The 23,389-nt window shown below is 45.3% G+C and overlaps 1 protein-coding gene across 4 annotated transcripts in view; it reads left to right on the top strand.

Moving 5' to 3' along the window:
• The window catches only part of LOC105468872 (malic enzyme 3), a 223,741-nt gene that overhangs the window by 157,708 nt on the left and 42,644 nt on the right, over positions 1–23,389 (top strand). For all 4 annotated transcript variants that reach the window (XM_011719348.2, XM_011719349.2, XM_011719350.2 and 1 more), the window contains 2 exons: positions 4,385–4,546; positions 15,149–15,252. In XM_011719348.2, the coding sequence (XP_011717650.2) occupies positions 4,385–4,546; positions 15,149–15,252 (266 nt within the window). The remainder of the gene's footprint in view (positions 1–4,384; positions 4,547–15,148; positions 15,253–23,389) is intronic.

The following is a 23,389-nucleotide window of genomic DNA, read 5'->3' as shown; positions in this document are numbered from 1 at the left end:
CGCAAGGGTGGTAAGATTTGTATCAAGGAGATAAAGAAATTGAGAAGTAAAATAGCATGTATCCAAGAAAGTACAAGCCTTGTGCAAAATTGGAAATATTTCAGTTTGGATGGAGCATGGAAAGAATAAAGGGGAAATTCAAAGGGCAGCTTGCGCCTAGCCCATGGAAGGCTTTAGGTGCCAGTCTAAGATGTTTGGGCTTTGTTTTACAGACATTGGGAACCATTAGAGATCTGGGGGCAAAAAAAGTGATATATCTGGGTGTGCTTCGGAAAAAATGAAATGGAACGGGGAAAATCCAGTAGAGAGACCAGTCAGGAGAACTGGAGTCGGGAGAACACTGTAGTGGCTCAAGTGAAGATGGATGATCCGATCCGAGGCAGTAGCAATAATATGAAGATAATGGAACAGATGTTTAAAATAGGGAGCAGGCACAATCAGCAGAACTTGGTGACCAATTGGCTGTGGTTGACTAACAGAGAAGAATCAAAGAAGACTGGACGTTTTTGAACTTGGAAGATACAGGGTAACAGAGCAGGAGGACAGCAGAGTAAAAAGGATCAAAAGGAGTAAGAGGGAAAAGAGGATTCCTTTGGTTAGGGAATTGTGGGATTTGGGAAGAGTACTGGACATTCGAGTGGCAATGTCCAGCAGACAGTTATCTATAGGTGTCATCTACTTAGAGAGGACAGTAGGAGCCATAGCAATGGATGAGGATGCCAAGGTTAAAGCTGTTAAGTTTCACATGGCCAGACTTTCTTAAATGTTGCATTTGCCATGGTCTCCCCTTGGTTTCTTTTTCATTCATTCATTTAACAGATAATTATTGCATGGTCTTTCTGTGTTTAATGTTAAACTGGAGAGATCAGAAATAATTTCAAAGTCTGAGATATAATCTTTGCCCTAAATAATCATCATCATTACAATCATAAGAGCAGCAACCATTTATTCATCATTCTTTTTTTTTTTTTTTTTTTTTTTTTTTTTTGAGACGGAGTCTCGCTCTGTCGCCCAGGCTGGAGTGCAGTGGCGCAATCTCGGCTCACTGCAAGCTCCGCCTCCTGGGTTCACGCCATTCTCCGGCCTCAGTCTCCCGAGTAGCTGGGACTACAGGCGCCCGCCACTGCGCCCGGCTAATTTTTTCTATTTTTAGTAGAGACGGGGTTTCACCATGGTCTCGATCTCCTGACCTTGTGATCCGCCCGCCTCGGCCTTCCAAAGTGCTGGGATTACAGGCGTGAGCCACCGCGCCCGGCCTTATTCATCATTCTTACTTTATACAAGGCACCAGGTTAAAATGAGACATATATTATTATATTTCATCATTACAACAACCTGAGGAGTTAAGTATTATTATTATTATACCCATTTTATGGAGAATTGAAGCTCAGAATAGTTATCTATTTATCTAAAATTACACATGGCACATCATCAAGGATCCTAGATTCAAAAACTGGTTATCAGATTCCAAAGCACCTGCCATTAACCACTAAGGCTGTTTGGTGAGATAAAATGTGCATTTTAAAACAAAGTTAATAACAACCCAGCTGCTTTCACCATCAAAGGATTAAATAACACCTTGTGCAGGTCTTGGCAGGCAGTGGGTCCTTAACACATGCTTGCGAAAGGCAGGCAAATGGACAGGAAGGGTATGTGGTAGATACAGCAATTCAGGGGAAGGAGAAATTTCAGTAGATTATAATGAGCAGAATTTATGCTGCTGAAGAATGGGGAGAGCAACCCTCCAGGAGAAAGGAATAGACAGGTTGAGATGGAGAGGTGGTAGGCAAATTCAGAGTGTGTCTGGGAAGAATGAGAAGGCCAGCACAGCCAGAGAAGGCAATTGTGTACAGATGTGTAGCAGGAAATAAGTTTCAGAAGGTCAGTTGGATTCAGGTCATTAAAGAGTTAAGTATTTTGGACTCTATTCTACGGACAGTTCAAAGTCACTAAAGGTCTTTGAGCCTGGGAATGGCATAATGAAAATGGGCTTTTGACACAATGAATCCGACATTGGTTAGCAGGAGAGAATGGAAGGAAGGAAGGTGAGAGGTAAGCAGTCCCGTTGTGAAACTGTTGCAATAACTCAACTATAACCGTGCTAAGATTGTGGGTGGACAGTAGATGGAGGTGAGACACTCATTCAGAGGAGCTGGGCATGCAGTAGAATGCCCTGGGGCATGTCCAGGCTGGGAGAGTGCCACTGCAGAGCCCTGTCCCATCCTAGGGTTGTGGGGATAACAGCCTGGAGTAGCAGATTTCCTCCGTTTAACTTCATGTCACTCACTGCCCCTTCAGCACAGAGAAGGATTCTGAGAGAATGGGAACCATAATAAGGAAGCTCTAATTAGGAGAGACGATAGAGAAATGCCCCGAGTTTGGACACCCAGGGGCAGCATGAGGGCATAGTCTCCAACAGGGAGAGCTACCAAGAGGAGGTCAGATGCAGGTTGCAGAGAGGGTGGCGCCAAAGCAGGGCAGGACTTTGCCAAGATCACAGGCACTTTACCCCAGCCAGTGGGGTGGTAGAAGGAGCCCTGAACCAGGAACCTTGCCCTGTCACATTCACTAGCAAGATGACCTTGCTAAGTCACCTAATCTTTTAAGATAACTGATGTGGAAACATCCAGCCAGTGCCTGGCATGTGGCCGACACTTAACAAATATATGGAGGAAATAAAGGTTTCTGTTTGCTCACTGTGAAGCAGAGATAACAGCCTCAGATCCACCTACCTGCTCAAGTTATGGGGAGGGTCACATGAGATGCAGTCTGTGAGCACTCTCCAAAGAGGCAGTCGAGCAATCTAAGGGAGAATATCATGATTTTCATGGATCTCTTGCACTCTCCAGAGACCCCTTTCCAGAAGCAGAGGAGTGTTTTTAAAACTGTCTACACCCATTTCCACTAAAAGAGAGAATAGAAGTGAGAAGAAACCATAAGCCCTTTGGGTACCAGATCATAAACTCTTCCAGGGAAAGAATGGATCTTCATCTCTTTACCCCCAATGCCCAGCAATGTACCTTCATGGATTTAACCAAACCCTATGGTGCCCAGAGCCCATCAGGACACCTGTAGCCTAGAGTAGATTCAAAGCCAGGTTCCAATGAAGGGATGAGGGACCTATAAACTTAACTGTTTTAGAGATAGAGAGAGCTGGCGCTGGTGAGCAGGTGAGAGTGGCCTACAAACAACTTCACGGTTACCCTGTGGGGCTCTCCTTGGCCAGACATTCAGGGCCTTTCAGTCTGACTCCTGCCTGACTTTCCATTCTTTCCCTTCCTGCAACCTACACCTCCTCGTTCCCCAAACACACCCTACATTCTCCCCACCCCCAGCACCTCCACCCTGGATTTTAACTTTCTTTTGTATCAAATGCCCTTCTCCTGACCCATGCCCCACAATCTCCACCTGTCCAACGTAGGGCATGTGGGTCCGTTCACCCATGAAGGGTTACCTTCCCATCTTCTAATCTCTGCCACCCTGTATGCTATTCTGCTGCTGTCCGGCTTCCCTCCCAGAATCATGATTATTAATATACACATTCCATCTCTCCTTTGGCCCATTAATCCTTTAAGGACTGGGTCCGTGCATATTTGTTTTTGTAGATGTGCAAACTGAAGCTCCCCCAGAATTTGTCAGTGTCTTATGCAAAGTATGTGCTTCATAAATATGCATTACATGAATAAAAGAATAACCATTATAATAATACAATTATTCCTCTCATCACCATCAGCTTCATTCACATCTATTAATTCACAGTAGGTAAGCCTTGAAGTAGCACGACATCTAGTACATCAGCAATTCTTTGCCAAATGCAAAAGGTAAATCCCAGTGCAGCTTGAAACTCTTCCTGATTTCATGTGCAATAATGATCCTAGAAGATGTCACAAGGAGTCCTGTTCTTTGCAAGTCGGATTTTTCATAATCCAGGAGTAGGTCGGAGAGCATTTAGATTAGCCTCTAAATCCTGGAGCTGTAGCAGCAGCATGAACACTTATTTTTCATTTTCTCCTTTAATTATGCCCTTCCCTTCCCACTACCCCAAGTCTCAGGCTGAGAGTGTCTGTTTAGTTTCCTTGAGGAAGAGTGAAGTGACTTGATGTGGTTTCCCTCTAGCTGTTTCTGCAGCCCCCACCTGAAGCTCAGAATGCAAGGCAGGCATCTCTCTGTCATCTCCTCTCAGTAGGGTTTCTCACCAGCCTGCCAGGAAGGACCGGCCACCCGCAGGTGAATAAATGCTCTGGCCTTATCCCAGACAAACTCTTCCACACCGGCAAAGTCGGTGGGCATCCAGTCGCCAAGCCTGATGGGCCGGGGCTGCTAAAATGAGCACTCTGTCACGGGAAGTGCTGTCCCTGATTGATGGTGCCCTGCTGTTTTTCAGGCCGTGGTGGTGACTGATGGGGAGCGCATCCTGGGCCTGGGAGACCTGGGCTGCTACGGCATGGGCATCCCTGTGGGCAAGCTGGCCCTGTACACAGCGTGCGGAGGAGTGAACCCACAGCAGTGCCTCCCTGTGCTACTGGATGTCGGCACCAACAATGAGGTAACACACTGCCCAGGCCAGGAGCTCTGGGGCCAGAAGGTGGCAACTGGGACAGGGTGAGGAGCATGTTTGTGGGTGGTTATATCTACACAGCAATGGGCCATTTCTTTCTTGGCATCCCCTTGACCAGGGCACTCCTCCTACACAGTTGTGGAGTAGAGGACCTTCTTCCCTGGTTGCCCACCCCTAGCTCCATTCTGTTCCCTCTCCCACTCCTGGGTCCCCTTGATCCTCTACCTCTATGAGGCCCTCTATACCCACAATGACCCCTGCCTCGGCTTCCTTCCTCTTTGACCCCCATTACCCCATGCAGTTTCCATTTCCCTTGAGGTAGGAGTGACCCCTGGGCTGTGTTTTTTAGCATTCTCAAGGCAGTCTGCCCCAGTGGAAGGATTAGAATTCAAAGTACCAGGGGCCAAAATGTCTGACTCAGACAGATTAGTGTCCTGCAAACCCACTGAGAGAAACTGAGTCAAGCTGTAGGTGAGATCCATCTGCACGATTCCTAGCAGTTTGTGGTTTAAGGAGTTCAGGCCCCAGCCAAGAGTTTCTCTGCTCTGGGAACCACCATGGGCACGTCTGTGATTCACAGCTCTGTCCCTGTGTCAGAAAACATGAAAAAATATCCAAGGATTCCCTCTTAATGATATTTATCTTTGAGATCAGTGCATGTTCATCTTTTCAAAATTGAGGCCAGGCACAGTCACTCACGCCTGTATTCCCAGCACTTTGGGAGGCTGATCGGGGTGGGATCACCTGAGGCCAGGAGTTTGAGACCAGCCTGACCAACATGGTGAAATCCCATCTCTACTAAAAATACAAAAATTAGCTGGGTGTGGTGGCACACACCTGTAATCCCAGCTACTGGGGAGGCTGAGACAGGAGAATCCCAGGAGAACCTGGGAGGCAGAGCTTGCAGTGAGCTGAGATCACACCACTGCACTCCAGCCTGGGTGACAGAGCAAGACTCTATCTTAAATAAATAAATAAATAAATAAACAAACAAATAAATAAATAGAGACAATTCAGAGAAGTGTTAAAAATAAGGTATCAGCCACACAACAAGTGCTAATCGTTGTTTACATATTGGTATATTTTCTCCCAGCCTTTTTTTTTCCCATGAACTTATAAAACAAAAGTTGTGTTCTTATTATATATACAGTATTTTATATTTCTTTTTCAAATTTAATTATCTGTCATGAGTTTTCTTTCAGGTCATTAACCATTCTTCCATAGTGTCTGTTTAATAGCTACCTGGTGTATCATAATTTACATAAGAAAACCCCCACAATTGGGCACTTAGGTTGTTTCTAGTCTTTTTAAAATATAAATTGTGCTCTGAAACCCATTTTGGCAGATGAGTCTTTGTTACTATCTTTGAGTATTTCCTTAGGATAAATTTCTAGAAATGTAAGTATTGAAGCAAAAGGAATGGTCATTTTTTAAATTCTTGATTCGCATTGTCAAAAAGTTATTCTTATTTGCATTCTGCAGTGATCTCTCTTAAGAAAATTTGCCAAGACTCTTTACATGGCCTTCCTCTTCCCTAAACACAGTGCATCCCCATTTCTTTTCTTTTCTTTTCTTTTCTTTTTTTTTTTTTTTTTTGAGACGGACTCTCTCTGTGTTGCCCAGGCTAGAATGCAGTGGTGTGATCTTGGCTCGCTGTAACCTCTGCTTTCCTGGTTCAAGCAATTCTCCTGTCTCAGCCTCCTGAGTAGCAGGGATTACAGGCATGCGCCACCAGGCTCAGCTAATTTTTGTATTTTTAGTAGAGATGGGGTTTCACCATGTTGGCCAGGCTGGTCTCAAACTCCTGACCTCAAGTGATCCACTGGCCTCGGCCTCCCAAAATGCTGGGATTGCAGACATGAGCCACCATGCCCAGCCCAGGCATCCCCATTTCAAACAAAAGCAAGCACTTTAGATCCTAGTAAGGAATGATGCTTATTCAGGCTTCATCTGCAGGTACGATCAAATGATGGAATGGTGGGCAGACCTTGCTGGGAAATCCTGGGGGTAGGAATGAGATGAGGGAGGGCAAGAAAGTGGGAAAACTATTGGTTTGGGACCTTGGTTCCCAGTACCATGACGAGCCAGGGACCTTGGTTCCAGTACCATGACAAGCCAGGGACCTTGGTTCCAGTACCATGATGAGCCAGATAAGTCACTGCACCTCCTTAGACTTAATTCCCTTTCAGTTTATTGAGAGACTAGACCAGAAAGTTACTAAGCATCCTTCAACCTCTAAAACTGCCTGGTCTCCATGTGTCTCCTCACCAGCTCAGGAGACAGGAGGTTGGATCAGGATACATGCTTTACAGCTGCTCATCAAAACCAGTCTTCAAGTTTTGCTCTGCACAGTGATGCCCTTCCCCCAGCCAGATATCTAAGTTTTGCTGAAATTGTCTTTTGGCCTCACAGAATGCTTCTTTGCAGACGTGGATGAGGGCAGCAAACTTTGTTTTATTCTTCCTCTCGAACACCTCCTGCTGTGTTCCAACTGGATTTAATTGAGACCTTCATTCCTTCTAAAAGCTGGCTTTAGGCAAGAATTAGAACAGATTGAGTCTGATTCTGAGGCCACTGCATCCACTGGAAGGGTGCTGGCTGTGCTGATGCATTGGGATCCTTTGTCATTGAAGGTCCAGCACACAGCAATGATACGCTGAAGTTTAGAGCTGGCTCTAACTTGTAACAAACCCACCAGAAAAAAATGACTGGAAGGTAGCAGTAATTGTGGATCAGGCCCTTTTTATGGACCACTCAGTTTAAGCCTTGCAATAACCCTGTGAGTGGAGCATCTGTCATTACCCTGTTTTTTACAGCATAGGAAACTGAGGCCCAGAGAGTTTTATTTACCCAAGAAGATCTGCTAGAAGAGGCAGGGCTAGGAGCCAAATCCAAGTTTGTGCTCCTCTCCCCATGTTATACCTGTGCCTAGTTTCTGTTGCTTTATAAGTAAAGATTTTTTTCTTGATTTTCAGAATTTTTATTGCTAAAATAAATTTAGAACATTATTCAAAATTTTAAAGAAAAAGGAAATGGTATTTCTCCCACAATGCTGCATTTGTGTTTCTTCTCAATATTTTTCTATGCCTATACATAAAGGTAGTTATTACCTAGGTGTAATCATAATGTCATTTTGTTCTAATTTCTTCAATTAAGATTCTTTTGTGAACACTTTGCCTAGTTAATAAAAGTTTATTGAGTGTTTAGTGGGTGTCAGGCACCCTGCTGAGCCTGAAGGAGATAAATGCGGGTCAGCCTGAATAGAATATTCTACTTGTCAGTGTTTCAACACTGTCACCTAATTGGTCACTTTAATGAGTCGTGTGTCACATCTACTCAAAGCGTCTACTTCTTCTGGTGCTTTAGGCCTCTAGAATCACCTCTCCCTCCTGGATGTGGAGGGGAGAGAACCTCCCCTAGGTCTGCATCTTATGTCAGGGAGGGACCAGAGTACCCCCATCTGGGAGGAGGGAACATGCCCTGATCTGCCCTCTGTATGTGCCCCGGGGGTGAGAGGAAGCCGTTCTTCCCCAATATATTATTCTCCCCATTTTCAGATAAGGAAACTGAGACTGAAACATGTCAACTACTTACCTCAGGTCCCACAGCTCTAAGTGTCAGAGCTGGGATTGGAACCCAGCTCTCTGGCTCCACAGCTGCCTTGCCCAACATGGTGCACTGCTCCAAGGGGTCTGGTGTTTGCATTATAGACTGGGAAATGGGGGCCGAGAATGGGTGTTTCACACAGGCAGGATCCCACGGACATTCAGAATCAAGTCAGAAGATAGCAATACTGTTTACACCATCCTCCCCTCCAGGGAATGGTGGGCCCCCCTCCAGACCCATTTGAGGAAACTCAGGACACAAAATTTTCAAAGTTATAAAGTGACCAACATTAGCAAGATGATGATTTTTCTCTTTTCAAATGGATTTACTATGTGATCTCCCAACTACAGTTCCTTTTTTTTTTTTTTTTTTTTCAATGAATCCGTTTGCAAGACATTCCCCCCAGAAGTCCCAGGGCACACCTTTTGCTCAGAGCAAGCCTGAGATGTTACAGAGGGAAGCTTGGCCTTTTACCATTTTAATCTCACATGTCCACGCAGGGAGGAAGCTGTCATGGGGGTTTTTAGTGTCAGAATAACTTGCCCATCTGTGTGTATGTCTCCATTAAAAACTCCTGAGGCAACAGGAGCTTTAATCACAGTCAAAGACAACAGCCCTCCAGGCTTCCTGTTGAAGGAAAACATCTGCTGTCCACAGCCCTGAAACTCTGCGTCACTTTTACCTGCCGACAACAAGGAGATTTGGAAAAATAAATACGTGGGGCCGTGATCCCATGAAGAAAGGACATCCCATGATTAAGTTCCAAGGGGGTAGGGGGAGGGAGTGCCTGCTCAACCTTCCATCGTGGCTGCGTGTGAACTGGATTTATTTTGTTTTATCCATACGCAGCCAGTCACAGACTATTCAGGTTAGAAGGCGCCTGAGTACCATCTTGTTCAACCCCCTTGTTTTACATGGGAAAAGAGACTCAGAGCAGAAAGGGCTTCCCCAAGGTTTGACTCCAAACCCAGCACTCATCCCACCCTGTGCTAAGGCAGGGTGGGGGAATCCCGGGGGATGGGGCTTGGCTTTAAAATGACCCGGCTGAGCCTTGGAGGTCTTCTCCTGGCAGAAGTCTTGAGCCTCTATGAATTCACCTCAGAAGGAGATGCTGTGTGATCTTCTGGAACTGAAGAATGGGAGGAGGGAGGGGAGTCATGTCTGCTTAGGGAAACAAACATGGGAGCAGAGCATCAGCAGAGCCTGGTAAATACTGCTTTGGGTGTTATTGGATTGCCAAGGAAGCATGGAGTTGACAACCAGGCTGGGTGTTGCAGGGTTTCTTCTACCTTGCAAGATTATCATTATTTAGCCTTCACCATGTGGTGCCTATATCATAGAGATCACTCTCTACACATGTGTAACCTATGAGGATACCCTTGCTAGGATCTTTGTAGCTTACCCCAGGCTTAGCTGAGCTTCCCAAGGAATGAGTGGTAGGTGGGACTGCCACTGTGAGGAGAAAGCATGCTGTGCCCACATCATGAATCCAATCCCGTGACCTCCCAGACCCCCAGGTTCCCTGAGTAACATCACAGCATGCCTGTTGCTATGCAAGATAAATATTTTTTCAACCAGGAGGTTTATCTGTGTTCCAGCTGAAATGCAATGCTCACTGATATGGGCAGTGAAGAGGAGGAAACTGTTTCGTTTTCCATGACATTTTGTCTCCAAGACAAACCTTACGGGAGGCAGAGCTGGGCAAATAGCCACAGAGAGCACATTCGACCCTCTAACTCCCACGGCAGAGGAGCAAGTTCTGCTTCACCCACTTTGAATAAAGGCCTTCACCTAAAATTATAATCATTGACTTACTTGGTTCCAAAGGGGACTTAGTAACTAACAGAGGGGAAAGATTTCATCACTCGATATTTAGGTGCCTGGCACCCTACTGAACACTAAAGTTTGGAAGTGAATAAACCTGGTTCCCACCCTGGGAAGAGTCCTGGTCTAGAAACCATGATTTCTGCTGTGTCGTTTCCACCAATGTGTTTTGTGACTTTGGGCAGCTCGTTGATTCTTTCCAACCTTCAAAAACTCATTTGGAGGAAGCTGAACCAAGTGATTTCTAAGACCTTTCTAGTTTTTAATTCAGCATCTCCTTAGCCCAGTCCCAGGACTCTGGCAATCATATCACTAAATGCTTCTCAAGGGCTTATGTGTTCCATCACTGTACAATTAGCTGGGGAGATGCAGATGAATGAGGAGCTCAAAGAGCTTGCATTGTGTGATAGAAATCATTATTATCCCTATTTAACAGAGAGCAGAGAAAAGTTAAATACCTTCCCCAAAGCCACAGAGCTAGTCAAGTGACAAGCCTCAATTCTAACCCAGGTCTATCTGATTTGAAAGCCTAGAGCCCCTTTGGGCCCTACCGAGGACGCTCAGAGGGGAGCATCCTGACCACAGCCACCAGGTCCAGCAGCGTCCTTTCCCCCACGGCATGTTGCCTCCAAACTTGAAGATTCCTCTGCCTCTATTGATAGGGATACCAGATTTAGCAAATAAAAATACTGGACACCAGTGACATTTAAATTTCAGATAAGCAATTCAACATTTTTTTAGCGTTTAAGTGTGTTCCATGTAATACATAGGTCACACTTAATTCTAAACATTTCTTTTTAATTATTGCCTGTCTGAAATTCAAATTTAACTGGGCGTCCCATATTTTATCTGGCAATACTATCTGCTGAAATCTTCTCTTCTCTTCTAAATCATATGAAGAAGTCAAGATAGAGGAGGGCTGCAAGGAGGGGGTCCAGGCAAGTTACTACTCCTACTCCTTACTGGCAGGCATTCTTATATCTGAATCAGTTGGCAGATACAGAGCAGAATGTGGGCTGCTTGTTCCATGTTGTGCCAAGTCAGCCGTGGGAGCTCTGCCCACTACTCTTTTAGAGAAGCCATTTCCACTCCTGCTAAAGGAGAACCAGTTGACTAGAGATGTGGACACAGCCTTTCCTCTGAATTCATTCCAGCTCTCCCCGTTCCCCAGCCTGGTCTGCAGGTCAAGAGCCTGGACCTTCCCAGCCACTACTGACCTCTTCCAGGAGGACCAGGCAAAGGGTAAGGAGCTGCCCCTTGGCTCCCTGGTTCCCTGGCCCCCACAATGCCAAGGGATGGGACAAAGAGGACGCTTCATCATGAGACCCAGACAAAGCTCAATCTCAGCATAGCTACTTTCTGGCTCTGTGAGCTTGGGCAGTTGATTTAAACCCTTGAACTCCAACTTCCTCTAAAATGGGACGAGAAGAGGTCAGACTATTAGAAGGAACAAATGAGTGCATTACTTGAGAGCTCTATATAAACATAAGCTATTTCTTAACGTCATATCCATAAGGGAACTTTTTTTCATGTTTTGTGGTTAAAGTATCTGAGACATAGAACATTTTATTATGGAAGCAAAATATAAGGACTTTTAAAAAGCTTTTTATAGTTGCCCTTGTATCTCAGCAGTATCTCTTTATGGTTGACCTTTGATCTTTACTGCAGTATACTGAGAAATTTTTTGAAAATCTAAAAATCCCTTAGCACCACTGGGGAACTTAACTTACCCTAGAAATTGCATATGCAGGATTGAGAAATTCACTCTATGCTGCCTGATGCACTAAGATTCAAATCTGTGAGTTGGCAACATTCCAAATTATAACTCACCACGGACCCTTTTAATCTTTGTAAGAACTGGCAAAGTTAATGTTTTCTGCCAGTGCCAAGAGTAACACTATTTTCAGTCATTTTTTATGTATGTCCTTCCAAGCTCTGTATGTGTGTGTTTCAGAGAGTTATAATTATGATATCTGTGTAATTTTGTATCCTGCTTTTTCCACTTTAAATAATCTCTTACAAATTTGTCCAGGTGATTGCAAAGTCTTAAAACCACCAATTTTAATTACTGCCTAGCTATTCATCATGTTACTGTACTATCATTTATCATTTCTTCTTTCTGGATGTTTGATGCTTCTAAGTGGCTTTTGATGGTCACTTTGAAGGTAGCATGTGGAAGGGTGGGCACCATGTATGCACCACTTTCACCCTTTAGGTCCCCCCCCCACTGACACACACATGCACATACCCCTACCAGTGAAGAATCCTAAACAGTTTCAAGGGTGTCCAATCCAGGGGATTAGGAGAGGGAGAGAGGAGGCCAGGATCCACCATCTTTCTAAACGTAAACCTGTGGTATCTTTGACAAAGTGCTAAATCCACCTCAGATCTTATGTGTACCCAAGATTTGGGGTGAAGGGTTAACAGATATTTCCCGTTCTTTTCTGTCCCTTAAACTACACCCTCCCCCACACCTACTACAGTGATATCAAAGCAGTATGGACCCAGAACAGTGTCCTTAAAAAGAAAAATTGATTCTTGTTGGTATGCAGAAGAGCCACCCATGCAGCACGACTGAGTGCTTAAGACCATAGACTCTGGACCCAACAGCCCAGCTTTGAATCCTGACGCCTGCACTTACGAGTCCAAGGTCTTAAGCAGGCTGCTTCACCTCTCTGAGTCTTGTTGCCTCTTTAAAAATGGGGGAAATAGATGTGTGAGAGAGGTGCTGGGTAGACACCTGTGAAGAATAAAGGGGGAGGGAGTGGGGCCTTCAGACTGTAGTTCAAGTCAGACACCTGTGAATGGAGAGCAGGAGGGAGTGAGGACTGAGTAAGAGAGCCCAGGGAGGGTCTCCCCAGCTCCGTCAGGCCTGTGGGAAGTTCCTGCCCCAGCAGAGTCTCAGTTGGGCAGGAATGGTTTCCCCCACCCCCCTCCATGCTCAATCATTAAGCAATCCAGGGAGAGTGTGCAAACTGAAGGCTGTCCACCAATTGCCCTCCGTCAGCAGGTTCCCTTAAGATAGTTCCGAGCCACACACCTCCATGGCTGATACGTCCTCACTGGGTTAAGTAAAGCACTTAGGGCAGTACATGATACATTGGAGGCACTGTGAAAGCTAAAATTGCTACCACTGTTTTATAGCATATATTATAATTCACCAAGCTCTTTCATATATATTTTTCCACTAGATCATCACAATCATCCCCATGCAGCCCATATTTTATCCCCACTTGATAGATGAGAATAAGGTGTCAAGAGGCCCCATGACTTGCCCAAAGTCACACAGCTCGCAGTGATGGAGGTGAGACTTGACTGTAAGCCCCCAAGGGCTGAGGGTCAGAGTGTAGGCCCACTGGTCCTTATCTTTGTATCTTTGTGTGTAGCAGCAGTTCAGATGGAGATGAAGATAACAAAAACTTTGTCCTCTAGGAATATATATTTTTGGTGAGTTAGACAAAAAAGTAGATAATTCCAGGAAACTCTAACACATGGAATTACCTCCCATTTCCCAAACACACCAGGTATTTCCTCCTCTTGCCTCCAGCCCTCAACCTTTCTTTGTGCTGACTTCTCAGCCTTGAGGCTCACCTGCTGAAATCTGCCTATCTCTTCCTACCTGACCATTTTCTCCATGACACAATCCCAATCTGCCCCCCAGGGGGAATTTCTTCACTCATCACTGTCCCTCCATGTGCCACACTTTGTTCCAAAACAGTGCCACTCTGCCCTGCAGTAGAATGTGTTTGTTTACTCAGCAGCCACCTGTCAAGCACCTACAAGGCAACAACCATTTCTTGCTCCTCTACAAATCCCCCACTGGGTCCAGTGTCAGCAATAGTAGATGAGAAATAAATGTGTCATGCATGAATGAGTCCACTGACTCTGGGTAGGGGTGGGAGGAATGGAAGATGTGGCAAGTCGGCCAGCAGGAGTGGTCATTCACACCAACGCAGACACAGATAACCCAATAGCATATGACTGCTGTGATGGAAAGAGCTGCAGAAGGTCAGTTGGAGGGTCCCTGAACACAGGCTAGGTGTTAAGGTGAGCATCTCTCATGAATTGAAATTCCTGGTTGTTTCATTCTATGCTTGTATCCCCAGGGCCCAGTACAATGTGAGGCACATGGTAGGTATTCAGTAAGATTTCAAGGAGGGAGGGAGAGAAGTAAAGAAGAGAAGAAGGGAGAGGAAGAGAGAGGAATGGAAAGGAAAGGAGGGTGGGTTGGTTTTCTAACATGAGTCCAGACCAGGGACTCTGGATGCGACCCAATACTTCAATGCAGATGCTGCCTGAAGTCAGCTACAGTGGTTTTCAACCAGTGACAGTTTTGTCCCTAAGAAGACCTTTGGCAATGTCTCAAAACATTCATTTTTTCTTTTTTGTTTTTGTGTTTGTTTGTTTGTTTGTTTGTTTGAGACAGGGTCTCAATCTGTTGCCCCGGCTAGAGTGCAGTGGCGCGATCATGGCTCACTGCAGCCTTGACCTCCCAAGGTCAAGTGACCCTCCCACCTCAGCCTCCTGAGCAGCTGGGACCAAAGGCACACACCACCATGCCCAGCTAACTTTTAAAAATTTTTTGTAGAGATGGGGTCTCACTGTGTTGGCCAGGAAAGCCTCAAACTCCTAGGCTCAAGCAATCCTTCCACCTTGGCCTCCCAAAGTGCTGAGATTACAGGCGTGAGCCACCACATCAGGCCTTGAAGTCATTTTTGATGGCCACAACTGCGAGTGTTACTGGCATCTAGTGGCTAGAGGCCAGAGATGCTGATAAATATCCTACAGTGTGCACATCAGGCCTCACGTTAAAGAATTATCCCAGCCAAAATGTCAGTAATGCCACTGTTGAGAAATCCTGAAAAAACCCTAAAGCCTGTAGATGGAGGTTGAAAGACTGTGTCTGAGAGAGGCTTGCCTGGTTCAAAGCATCCATGGTTTCCAAATGAGGATCATCTGAGGGTCCAACCTCAATCACTGGCTTAGCCTCCAGACCCTTTCAGAAATGACACCTTGGGGGGTGAAGATCCAGTCAGCTTCCTACTCCTCCCTCTCCTCCCACCTTCTGGTTCTTCCCAATAATCCTGGATACTTGTTGGAAAAAAAAAAAAAACAGGAACACTGGGAGTAGGCTTAGTCAATGGGTGCTGTCTGTTCCAGGAGCTGCTCAGAGACCCTCTGTACATCGGCCTGAAACACCAGCGTGTGCGCGGGAAGGCGTACGATGACTTGCTGGACGAGTTCATGCAGGCTGTGACAGACAAGTAAGTGGACCAGTCTGTCCCTTTTGAAAGAGGACTTTTAAGAGATGCCATGACTAAAGCCAACACTGGTTTTGGCCGATACACAAAGCAAAGGCAGTAGATGCATGCTTTCCCAGGTATTCTGAAAATTCTAACTTGACCCCTTGGAGTGATAAGACTGGATGCCAAATGGGCTCATTCTCTGAGAGAATCTCTGGGAGCAGAGAGGGGAGGGAATGAGAGAGTTGATGGCTGAAGGTTGTGATCTGGAGGTAGTTAAGTATCGTTTTCCCAGGAGAAAAAACCCCTTAGCCTGAGCTGTTTAGGGTTCTCAGCACAAGTAGGGTTGTTGCAAGTGATGGAGGAAAGATGTGTACCCTTCTGATGAAATGGTTTTGGAAGACAGCTTGTCACATTTGGTTATTTTCCACCTCTATGTGAGAACAAGGAAGTGTTAATGAGGCACTGTGGCAGACCACATGGGCTCTGGGCCTGCAAGATTTATGAGGTGTCGTGTCTTCACTGGGGAAGCTTCACAATGCTGGCAGCTTCCACCCCGCTTGCCTGCCCCATCTGTCTGCCATCGTGGCCACCCGCTCACACTGCTGTGGCTGACGTGCCACTGGAATGGAGGCCTGATGACAGCCCTCACGCACCCATGTTTACTCTGAGAGAAAAGCTGATCAGGCCAGAGTTTCAGCAGCTCAGTGGGCCTCTGAAGACAAAGCAGGTTCCCTTCTCACTTGCAAAGCTCCAGCCTTCTTGCTGCCCCAAGATTGCACAGGTTTGGCAGAGATGACCTGCCCATCCTTGGCGAAGTGCTCCCTTGCCCAAGCTCAGCCTCTCCAACCAGAGCAGCGGGCTGGAGCCCACAAACTGCACAAAGTCTCATCTGGGTGGCCTTCAGGGGTGGGCAAACTGTAATTTGACCTCTGACCCTTCCACTTTTCAGATATGTGACCTTGGGCAGGTTACTAAACTTTTCTGAGTCTCTTTATCTAGTTTCCTTATCTGGAGATAAGAAAAGAGTTTTGTTGGTGTTGTGTTTTGTTTTTTAAGATGAGAGCAAAATAATATTGTGGTTATATAAGGTGGAAATGATTCCGTCGAAAGAGGAAATGAATGGTGGACTGTAGGATGGGGGGCAAAAGTCCTTAAGTAAGCAAGCAGGAAAAAGGATCCAGTGCACACCTGAAGAGCTTAGTCTGGGAGCACAGAAAATCATCCACAGGGAGAAAGGGAAGGCAGAGTACTGGTCACTGATGGGGCAGGTGGGTAGATGCGTGGTGGGAGTGAGGGAGGAGTCCCATCTGCTTGAAGACAAGGTCATTGGCATAGAGTGAGGATGGGGAGGTTTAAGGATAGAGGAAGTGGGACCTAGTTATCTATGAGACTGGGAGAATGTCCGGACTGGGAAGCTGGATCATGATCACCAGGCAGCTCTCTGGGCCCCCTTGGGGTTACTGTTTATGAATTTAACTTAAGCTAGTTAACCTGTTTCTGTGTTTTCTGAAGCCAAGTTCAACTGTCTTGGTCCAAGGGCAGGAAGACAAAGAGAGCAAGGTGTAATCAGGGTTGGGGATTTTGCCAGGCAAGAGAAAATGGGAAAGAGCAAGGAGTTGAGAGGGAATGGTTATAATTGTGTCATGAGCTCCAGGCTGGGTAAAAGGGGAGAGAATGGGAAGATGTGGTAGAGGGGAGGGACAAGGGACAGTGAAAGGGTGAGCAATGGATAGTAAGTCCTGGTGAGGTTTAGAAACTGTTGAATTGGATGATAGGTGGAATAAGCTGGAAAGAAAGGAAGTGGTGATCAGAAAGTTAGACGTTTGCAGCTAAGATTATGGAGGAAGGGCTGCTATTGGGATGTGGCCACTAAATAAAGCAAATTCAAGGGTCAGCTGCATTAATAGAGGCATAGCATCTAGGACAAGGGAGACGAATGTCGCACTTCATTCTCTCCCTTTCAGAAATCCTGAATACCACATCCAGTGCTAGAGAAGCTACACTGAGGCTTAAAAATTACCTAAAATGCCTCTGGAGCGTGCAATAACCATGATAGTGAAGAGAACCAAAAGCTGAGCCTGGTAGAGAGAAGACTCAGAGACTGCTCTGTCTATATCAGGGACGTGCTAGCACCTCCAGATTCTAAAAGCTCTTCTTTCAGAAGAGAATTGGACTTGTTTGTATATATTTACTTGGAGAAGAACCAATTGGTGGAATGCTAAAGGAAGCAGTTTTCAGCTCAAAATAAATCAGAGCTGTCTCACATTGCACTGGACCGTCTGTGGGAATGAGTTCCCTGTCACAGAAGAGTTCAAGGATAGGTTGCATGGCTTATTTGTGGTGATATTGTAGGAAGGAATTCAAGCATCAGATGTTCTTTAAACTGCCTTCCCACCCCAGTATTCTATTCTAACCTCTTAAAAAATCCTCTGTAGCCAGCCAGATTGGTATTATTATTCCCATTTTATGCAAGAGAAAACTGAGACTCAGAGAGGCCAAGTTAGCTATCTCAGGTCTCACAGTACCTGTCGGGACTACAAGCTGAACCCAGGACTACTGACTCCAAGTACAGACTCTTTCTACAATGCTGTGTCACCTGTGGATGAAAAGAGAAGGGAATGAAATTGGCTTTGAAAGCCCACTTTTTGCTTCCTGTTTCCAGAGTTCACTGCTTATCTAATGAGTCAGTAATCATTCTGTGATTCCCCAAAGAAAAGTATTGCTATTAGTGTGAGAAGGTTAAATAAACTAGGATGTAAGAAGCTGTGCAAATTATCATCAAAATCAGTTCACAGTTTTACAGACACACACAGGCAGTCTGGGGCGGGGAGGGGGGATCCTTGGGGAGGGACATGCGTCAGCCAACAGGAATGTGTCCTTAAACAGAAAAGATGATGGATTGATGGTTGGTTGTTTTGACTTTCTAATAAGCTATAGCAGATGTTTCTGTGGATACTGTAGGTGAGGAATGAGCTGGTCTCCCCAAGCACTCTTGGGAATACAGTAGCTCCAGGACAGAATGCCCGGCCTGGGGATGAGTCAGGAGTTCCAAAGTCAAACACAACGTATTTTAAGAAAGAACCTTGGGAAATGTTGACTCCTGCTTTCAACATCCTCATCTCTGTCCAAACTTCCTGCTAATAAAAAGCTCCACCTTCCTACCCCTACCCACTAATGGGGTGTATGTTAAGATTTTTTGGCCTGAAATAAACTTACTATGGCTCAGTTCCTGTCATGGAGCTTGGCCACTGAGAAGAACCTTCCAGGACAGAAGGAATCTCAATTTAAGTCTGTGAACCACAACAACAGACAGCTGGGAGTGTCCTTCTCAAAGCAGAGACAAAGACTGATGGCAAGGACTGACTGCCCCACTCTTCCTGCCATGCAGTGGATGGGTGCATTGTACCCAAGCACCACCTCCTGCTGCCACAAGTTTTCCCTGACAGCTTCCATTCACATTTTTCATTTCTGTTACTTACAGTAGAATGGATGGGAATTGACTGTATTTTAAGTTTGCACCTGGAGCCCTAGTTCTGTCTGATAAATGTCCTGGGCTGGACAGAAGCTTGATGTCATCAGCAGCTTTGGCCTTTAGGCAGACCAGGAAAGGAAACCACCTGCTCCTTCCCTAGTTCCCAAACCCTAAATACAGGGATTCTTAAGCTGCTTAGATCAGAGTGTTAAAGAAGGGAAATAATAAAAAAGCTTACTTTTTAAAAAGTCATCTACTTTTTAGCTCTAGGAAAAATTCTTTTTTTTTTTTTTTAGTCTCTCCATTTTTTAATCTCCGTGCATTCATTCATTCTCTCTCCCTCTTTCTCTCCTCTCACCATAATCACACACACACACAGCTGCTTTCAGCTGGCTAACTAGCTGGGAGCGGGCTCAGCTGGGACACTGGAAAAGTTGGGCTCCTCTGTCTTTCCATTGAGTCTTAGGGTCTCTCTTTCACATGGCCTCTTCTCTTTACAGGATAGCTGAACTTTTTATGTGACAGTCTAGGGTTCCTAAGAACACAAGAGTGGAAGCTGCCAGGCCTTCTTAAGGATGAGACCTGGAACTGGCACAGTCTAACTTCCACCACATTATACTGGTTGAAGAAAATCATAGGTCCATACTAGATTCCAAGGGAGGAGGTTATACAAGGAAATAAATACTAGGAGGCATGGTGCATGGGGGGCCACCAGTGTCAGAGACTGCCACGCCCCATCTAGACTGGGGGGGTTAAGGAATGGGGCAGCCCTCACTATAGGAGGGTATGAGAAAAGAATAACTCAGTTATGCAGATAAGCAGGGGAATGGTGTATAAAATCAATAAGCATATCTACCTAGTACCTGCTGTATACCAGACACTGAGCCAGGCATAGTGAGCAATACACACAGAAATAAGCAGTCCTCCTCTCAAAGAGCTAAATAGTCAAAAATATTTCGTATGTATCTATTGAAGTTTAGAGAACCTGAGACTCTACACTTTCTTAACCTCTAAGTGTCCATGTAAGTCTGGAGCTCAAGAAGAGTTCTGGGGCAGAAACATAAAGTTGGGAGTTGCCAACCCATAGATAGTATTAATATCAAGGGAATGATCGAGTTTCCCCAAAGAGAAGAGAAAAGAATATGACTCACCATGGTTTTCTGAACTGTGTCCTATGGATAATTGCAAGTCAAAGTGCCCAACAAATTTTAGGACTAGACTAGGATATTGTTGGTAAGAATGGCAAGGAGGGTAAAAGGTTTCATTCCTTGTGCCGCTCTGATTGCTTAGGACTCTGAACCTCTCTGGGTTCAACAGGGATGAGTGTCATGGTTGATTAGCAATGTCTGCCCTGAGCAGGGAATAAGGGGTGGCAGCACTGTGCTATCCTTTACCCTCCTTGGAGCTGTGAGGAGCCTTGTGACCTAAGTATCTGTGACTCTGTGAACACTCATGCCGGCTGGTCCTGCGACTCCCACAGCTAAATAGCAACTCCAAGGCTAAAGGAGCCTCTGGGTTATTTTTCTCCAGGTGTTCAGGATATTTCAAGAGCTAAAGTAGGCCTCTATTTTAGTCCACATGAAGCTGCAGCTGCTTCTTCTGAGTTACAAAAACATGCAGGAATATGCTCTCTTGGGTACACTCCACCCCCACACCCACTCCCAATCCACTCTGGGGCAAAGCAGTGGGTCTAATAAAAGTAGGCATGCTAATACTGACCTACGGTTCCTAAATCTGGCTTTGCTTCTGAGTCATCAAGGAAACTTGTCAAGAATACAGACTTCAGGCTCCTATGCCACAGAAGGCCTGGGTTGAGACCCGGACATCTGTATTTTTGAAGCTGTCCTAATGATTCTCATAGGGCTGTGCAAAGACTGAAATTTGAGAAACTCTTCGGCTGAGCAGTGGCTCACACCTATAATCTCAGCACTTTCGGGGGCCAAGGTGGGAGGATTATTTGAGGCCAGGAGTTCAAGACCAGCCCAGGCAACATAGTGATACCTCCGTCTCTCCAAAAAACATAAAGAAAAAAGAAATCAGCTGGGTGTGGTGGCACTCCCTTTTATTGCCAGCTACTTAGAAAGCTGAAGCAAGAGGATCACTTAAGCCCAGGGGTTCAAAGCTGCAGTGAGCTATGATGATACCACTGCACTCCAGCGTAGGCAACAGAATGATACCCCGTCTCTTAAAGAAAATAAAATAAAAAGAGAAACTAATGGACCACATCCCCAGAAGAGGCATCTTGTGTGGCCCCAGCTCCTCCCACTTTCAGAGCCAGACTGAAACCCAAGGTGAGGGTGTAAGGACCAGTACACGGAGACTTTCCACAGTTTTATCAGCAGGGACCTACATTAGGAAAGACCCAGCATGTTCTCTGGGCTCACCCTGCCATGGAGGTCTACCTTGCAATACACCTACCTATAGCTCTGGCAGCTTCCTGTTAGTCTGGAAACTTCCCAAGCAAGGCTGTGCCCATTGTTTCTGCTGGAATCGCCTTTGCCCTGAGGAATTTCAGCTGCTTTCATGAGGGGAATAATTGCAGTTCTACAAGTGGGGAAAGCACTCACACATCCAGATAGCCCCGCCCCGAAGACACGTCATGGGCAAGAATCAGGCCTGCCTTTCCCCACAAGCAGGCACATGCTGGGCCCGATTCCCCACAAAGTGCCTTGACTTCATGACAGTGAAACTTCTTGCTTGAGAAGTTTCTGGACAGTGAGCTTGGAAGAGGGAGATGGCAAATTCATTAGTTAGGTAAAGACAGTGGTGACTGCCTTGTTTGGGGAATTTCTTCTAAAAGGCTTCCTGTGAAAGTACACAAATCATATCACCTTTCCAAAAAATATGCCTATTTGGGAATTTGACTCTTCAAACTGGAAAGGGTATACTTATCCCATGAGGGAATGCATTTTGCCAGCAAAGAGATAGAAACAGTAGGTACTACAACCAGAACTCTGGGAACTAACTTTATTTTCATAACTGAGGTGAGAAAACTCATCATAGAAGCTTGAAGCAGCACTAACAAAGCATGTATCTGATCATACATTTCCAGTGCTTCTGAATAATGACTACATATCCAGCATTCTACTAGGCACTGTAATGAGATTCAAAAAAAATAAAAGACATCAGCTAGGCCAGGCACGATGGCTCATGCCTATGATCCCAGCAATTTGGGAGGCTGAGGCAGGTGCATCACTTGAGGTCAAGAGTTCAAGACCAGCCTGGCCAACATGGCAAAACCCCATCTGTACCAAAAATACAAAAAATAATTAGCCAGGTATGGTGGCATACACCTGTAGTCTCAGCTACTCAGGAGACTGAGGCACAAGAATTGCTTGAACCCAGGAGGTGGAGGTTGCAGTGAGCCGAGATGGCACCACTACACTCCAGCCTGGGCGACAGAGTGCAACTCCATCACAAAAAAAAAGAAAAAAAAAAATGACATCAGCTGTGTCCTCAACAACCTTACCATCCTTCCAAGAAGACATTTTTGAATAGAAAATAATTAGGGAAGAGTTAAGTACCCAGCTATTTGGTGTTGACCCTCAGTTCAATGGAAATTCAGAGATGGGGCAATCAGGGATGATTGGGAAGAAATGGAAGTTGTATAAATTTAGGGCCGAATTCAGGTAAGCAGCAGGAGAAAAAGTGATGTTCCATAGAGAAGGTATATCATGAGAAAAGCAAGAACACAAGAAAAGCAATGACTATGCAGGGAAGGCAACGAGTATCTAGAAGAATGGCCCAACTAGAGATGAATGTTTAGTGGTTTGAAATAAGGTTAAATAAGAATGGTGCTGGCTACATCTATTATTTAGGTTTCTCCAGAGTAACAGAACTAATCGGATATCAGGTATTTAGATAGATGAGAGTGGATTTATTATGAGAATTGGCTAACATGATTATGGAGGCAAAGAAATCCCATGATACGGTATCTGCAAGTGAGAACCAGGGAAGCCGGTGGCATAGCTCAGTATAAATCCAAAGTGGGGTCATTGGTGCACATCCTGGAGTCAGAAGGCTAAAGAGTCTGGAGTTCTGATGCCCAAGGGCCAGAGAAGATGGGTGTTCCAAATTCAGAAGAGAGAACGAATTCACCCTTCCTCTGCCTTTTTGTTCTATCTGAGTCATCAATTAATTGGATGGTGCCTGCCCATATTGGGTGAGGGTGAATCTTCCTTATTCAATTCACTAATACAAATGCCAGTCTCTTCCAGAAGCACCCTCACAGACATACCCAGAAATAATGCTTTACCAGCAAGTGTCCCCTAAACCAGCCTAGTTGACACCTAAAATTAACCATCACACTATGATAGGCCTTGAAATCCAGGCAAAAGGTCATGATTATTAGAGCTCAAAAGTGGGAAGAGCTACAGTCATCTAATCCAGTGGTTTTTCAACCAAGCTTCCCTGGGTCCCAGGACTCCAAAGAAGCATATCAGGAGTGCTAGAAATGAAATACTTTCCACCAACCATAAAAAATTTAAACCACTTGAAGAAACACTTTATTGTTTTTCATTGCCTTCTATATCTGGTTTCTGCTCAATATTTTATTAAATAATTATTCTGCTAAAAATGTTTGAAAATTACCAATCCACTATTGGGACTTGATGTAGTGAGCAACAGGGAGCCATGGTAGGTTCTTGAGTAACAAAAGTATTGTATTAAAATTGACAAGATGTG

This window comes from Macaca nemestrina, chromosome 12, assembly GCF_043159975.1.
Source record: "Macaca nemestrina isolate mMacNem1 chromosome 12, mMacNem.hap1, whole genome shotgun sequence".
Lineage (NCBI taxonomy): Eukaryota > Metazoa > Chordata > Mammalia > Primates > Cercopithecidae > Macaca > Macaca nemestrina.
Note: the sequence above shows the minus strand (reverse complement) of the source record. Positions and strands in the feature narration are given on the sequence as shown.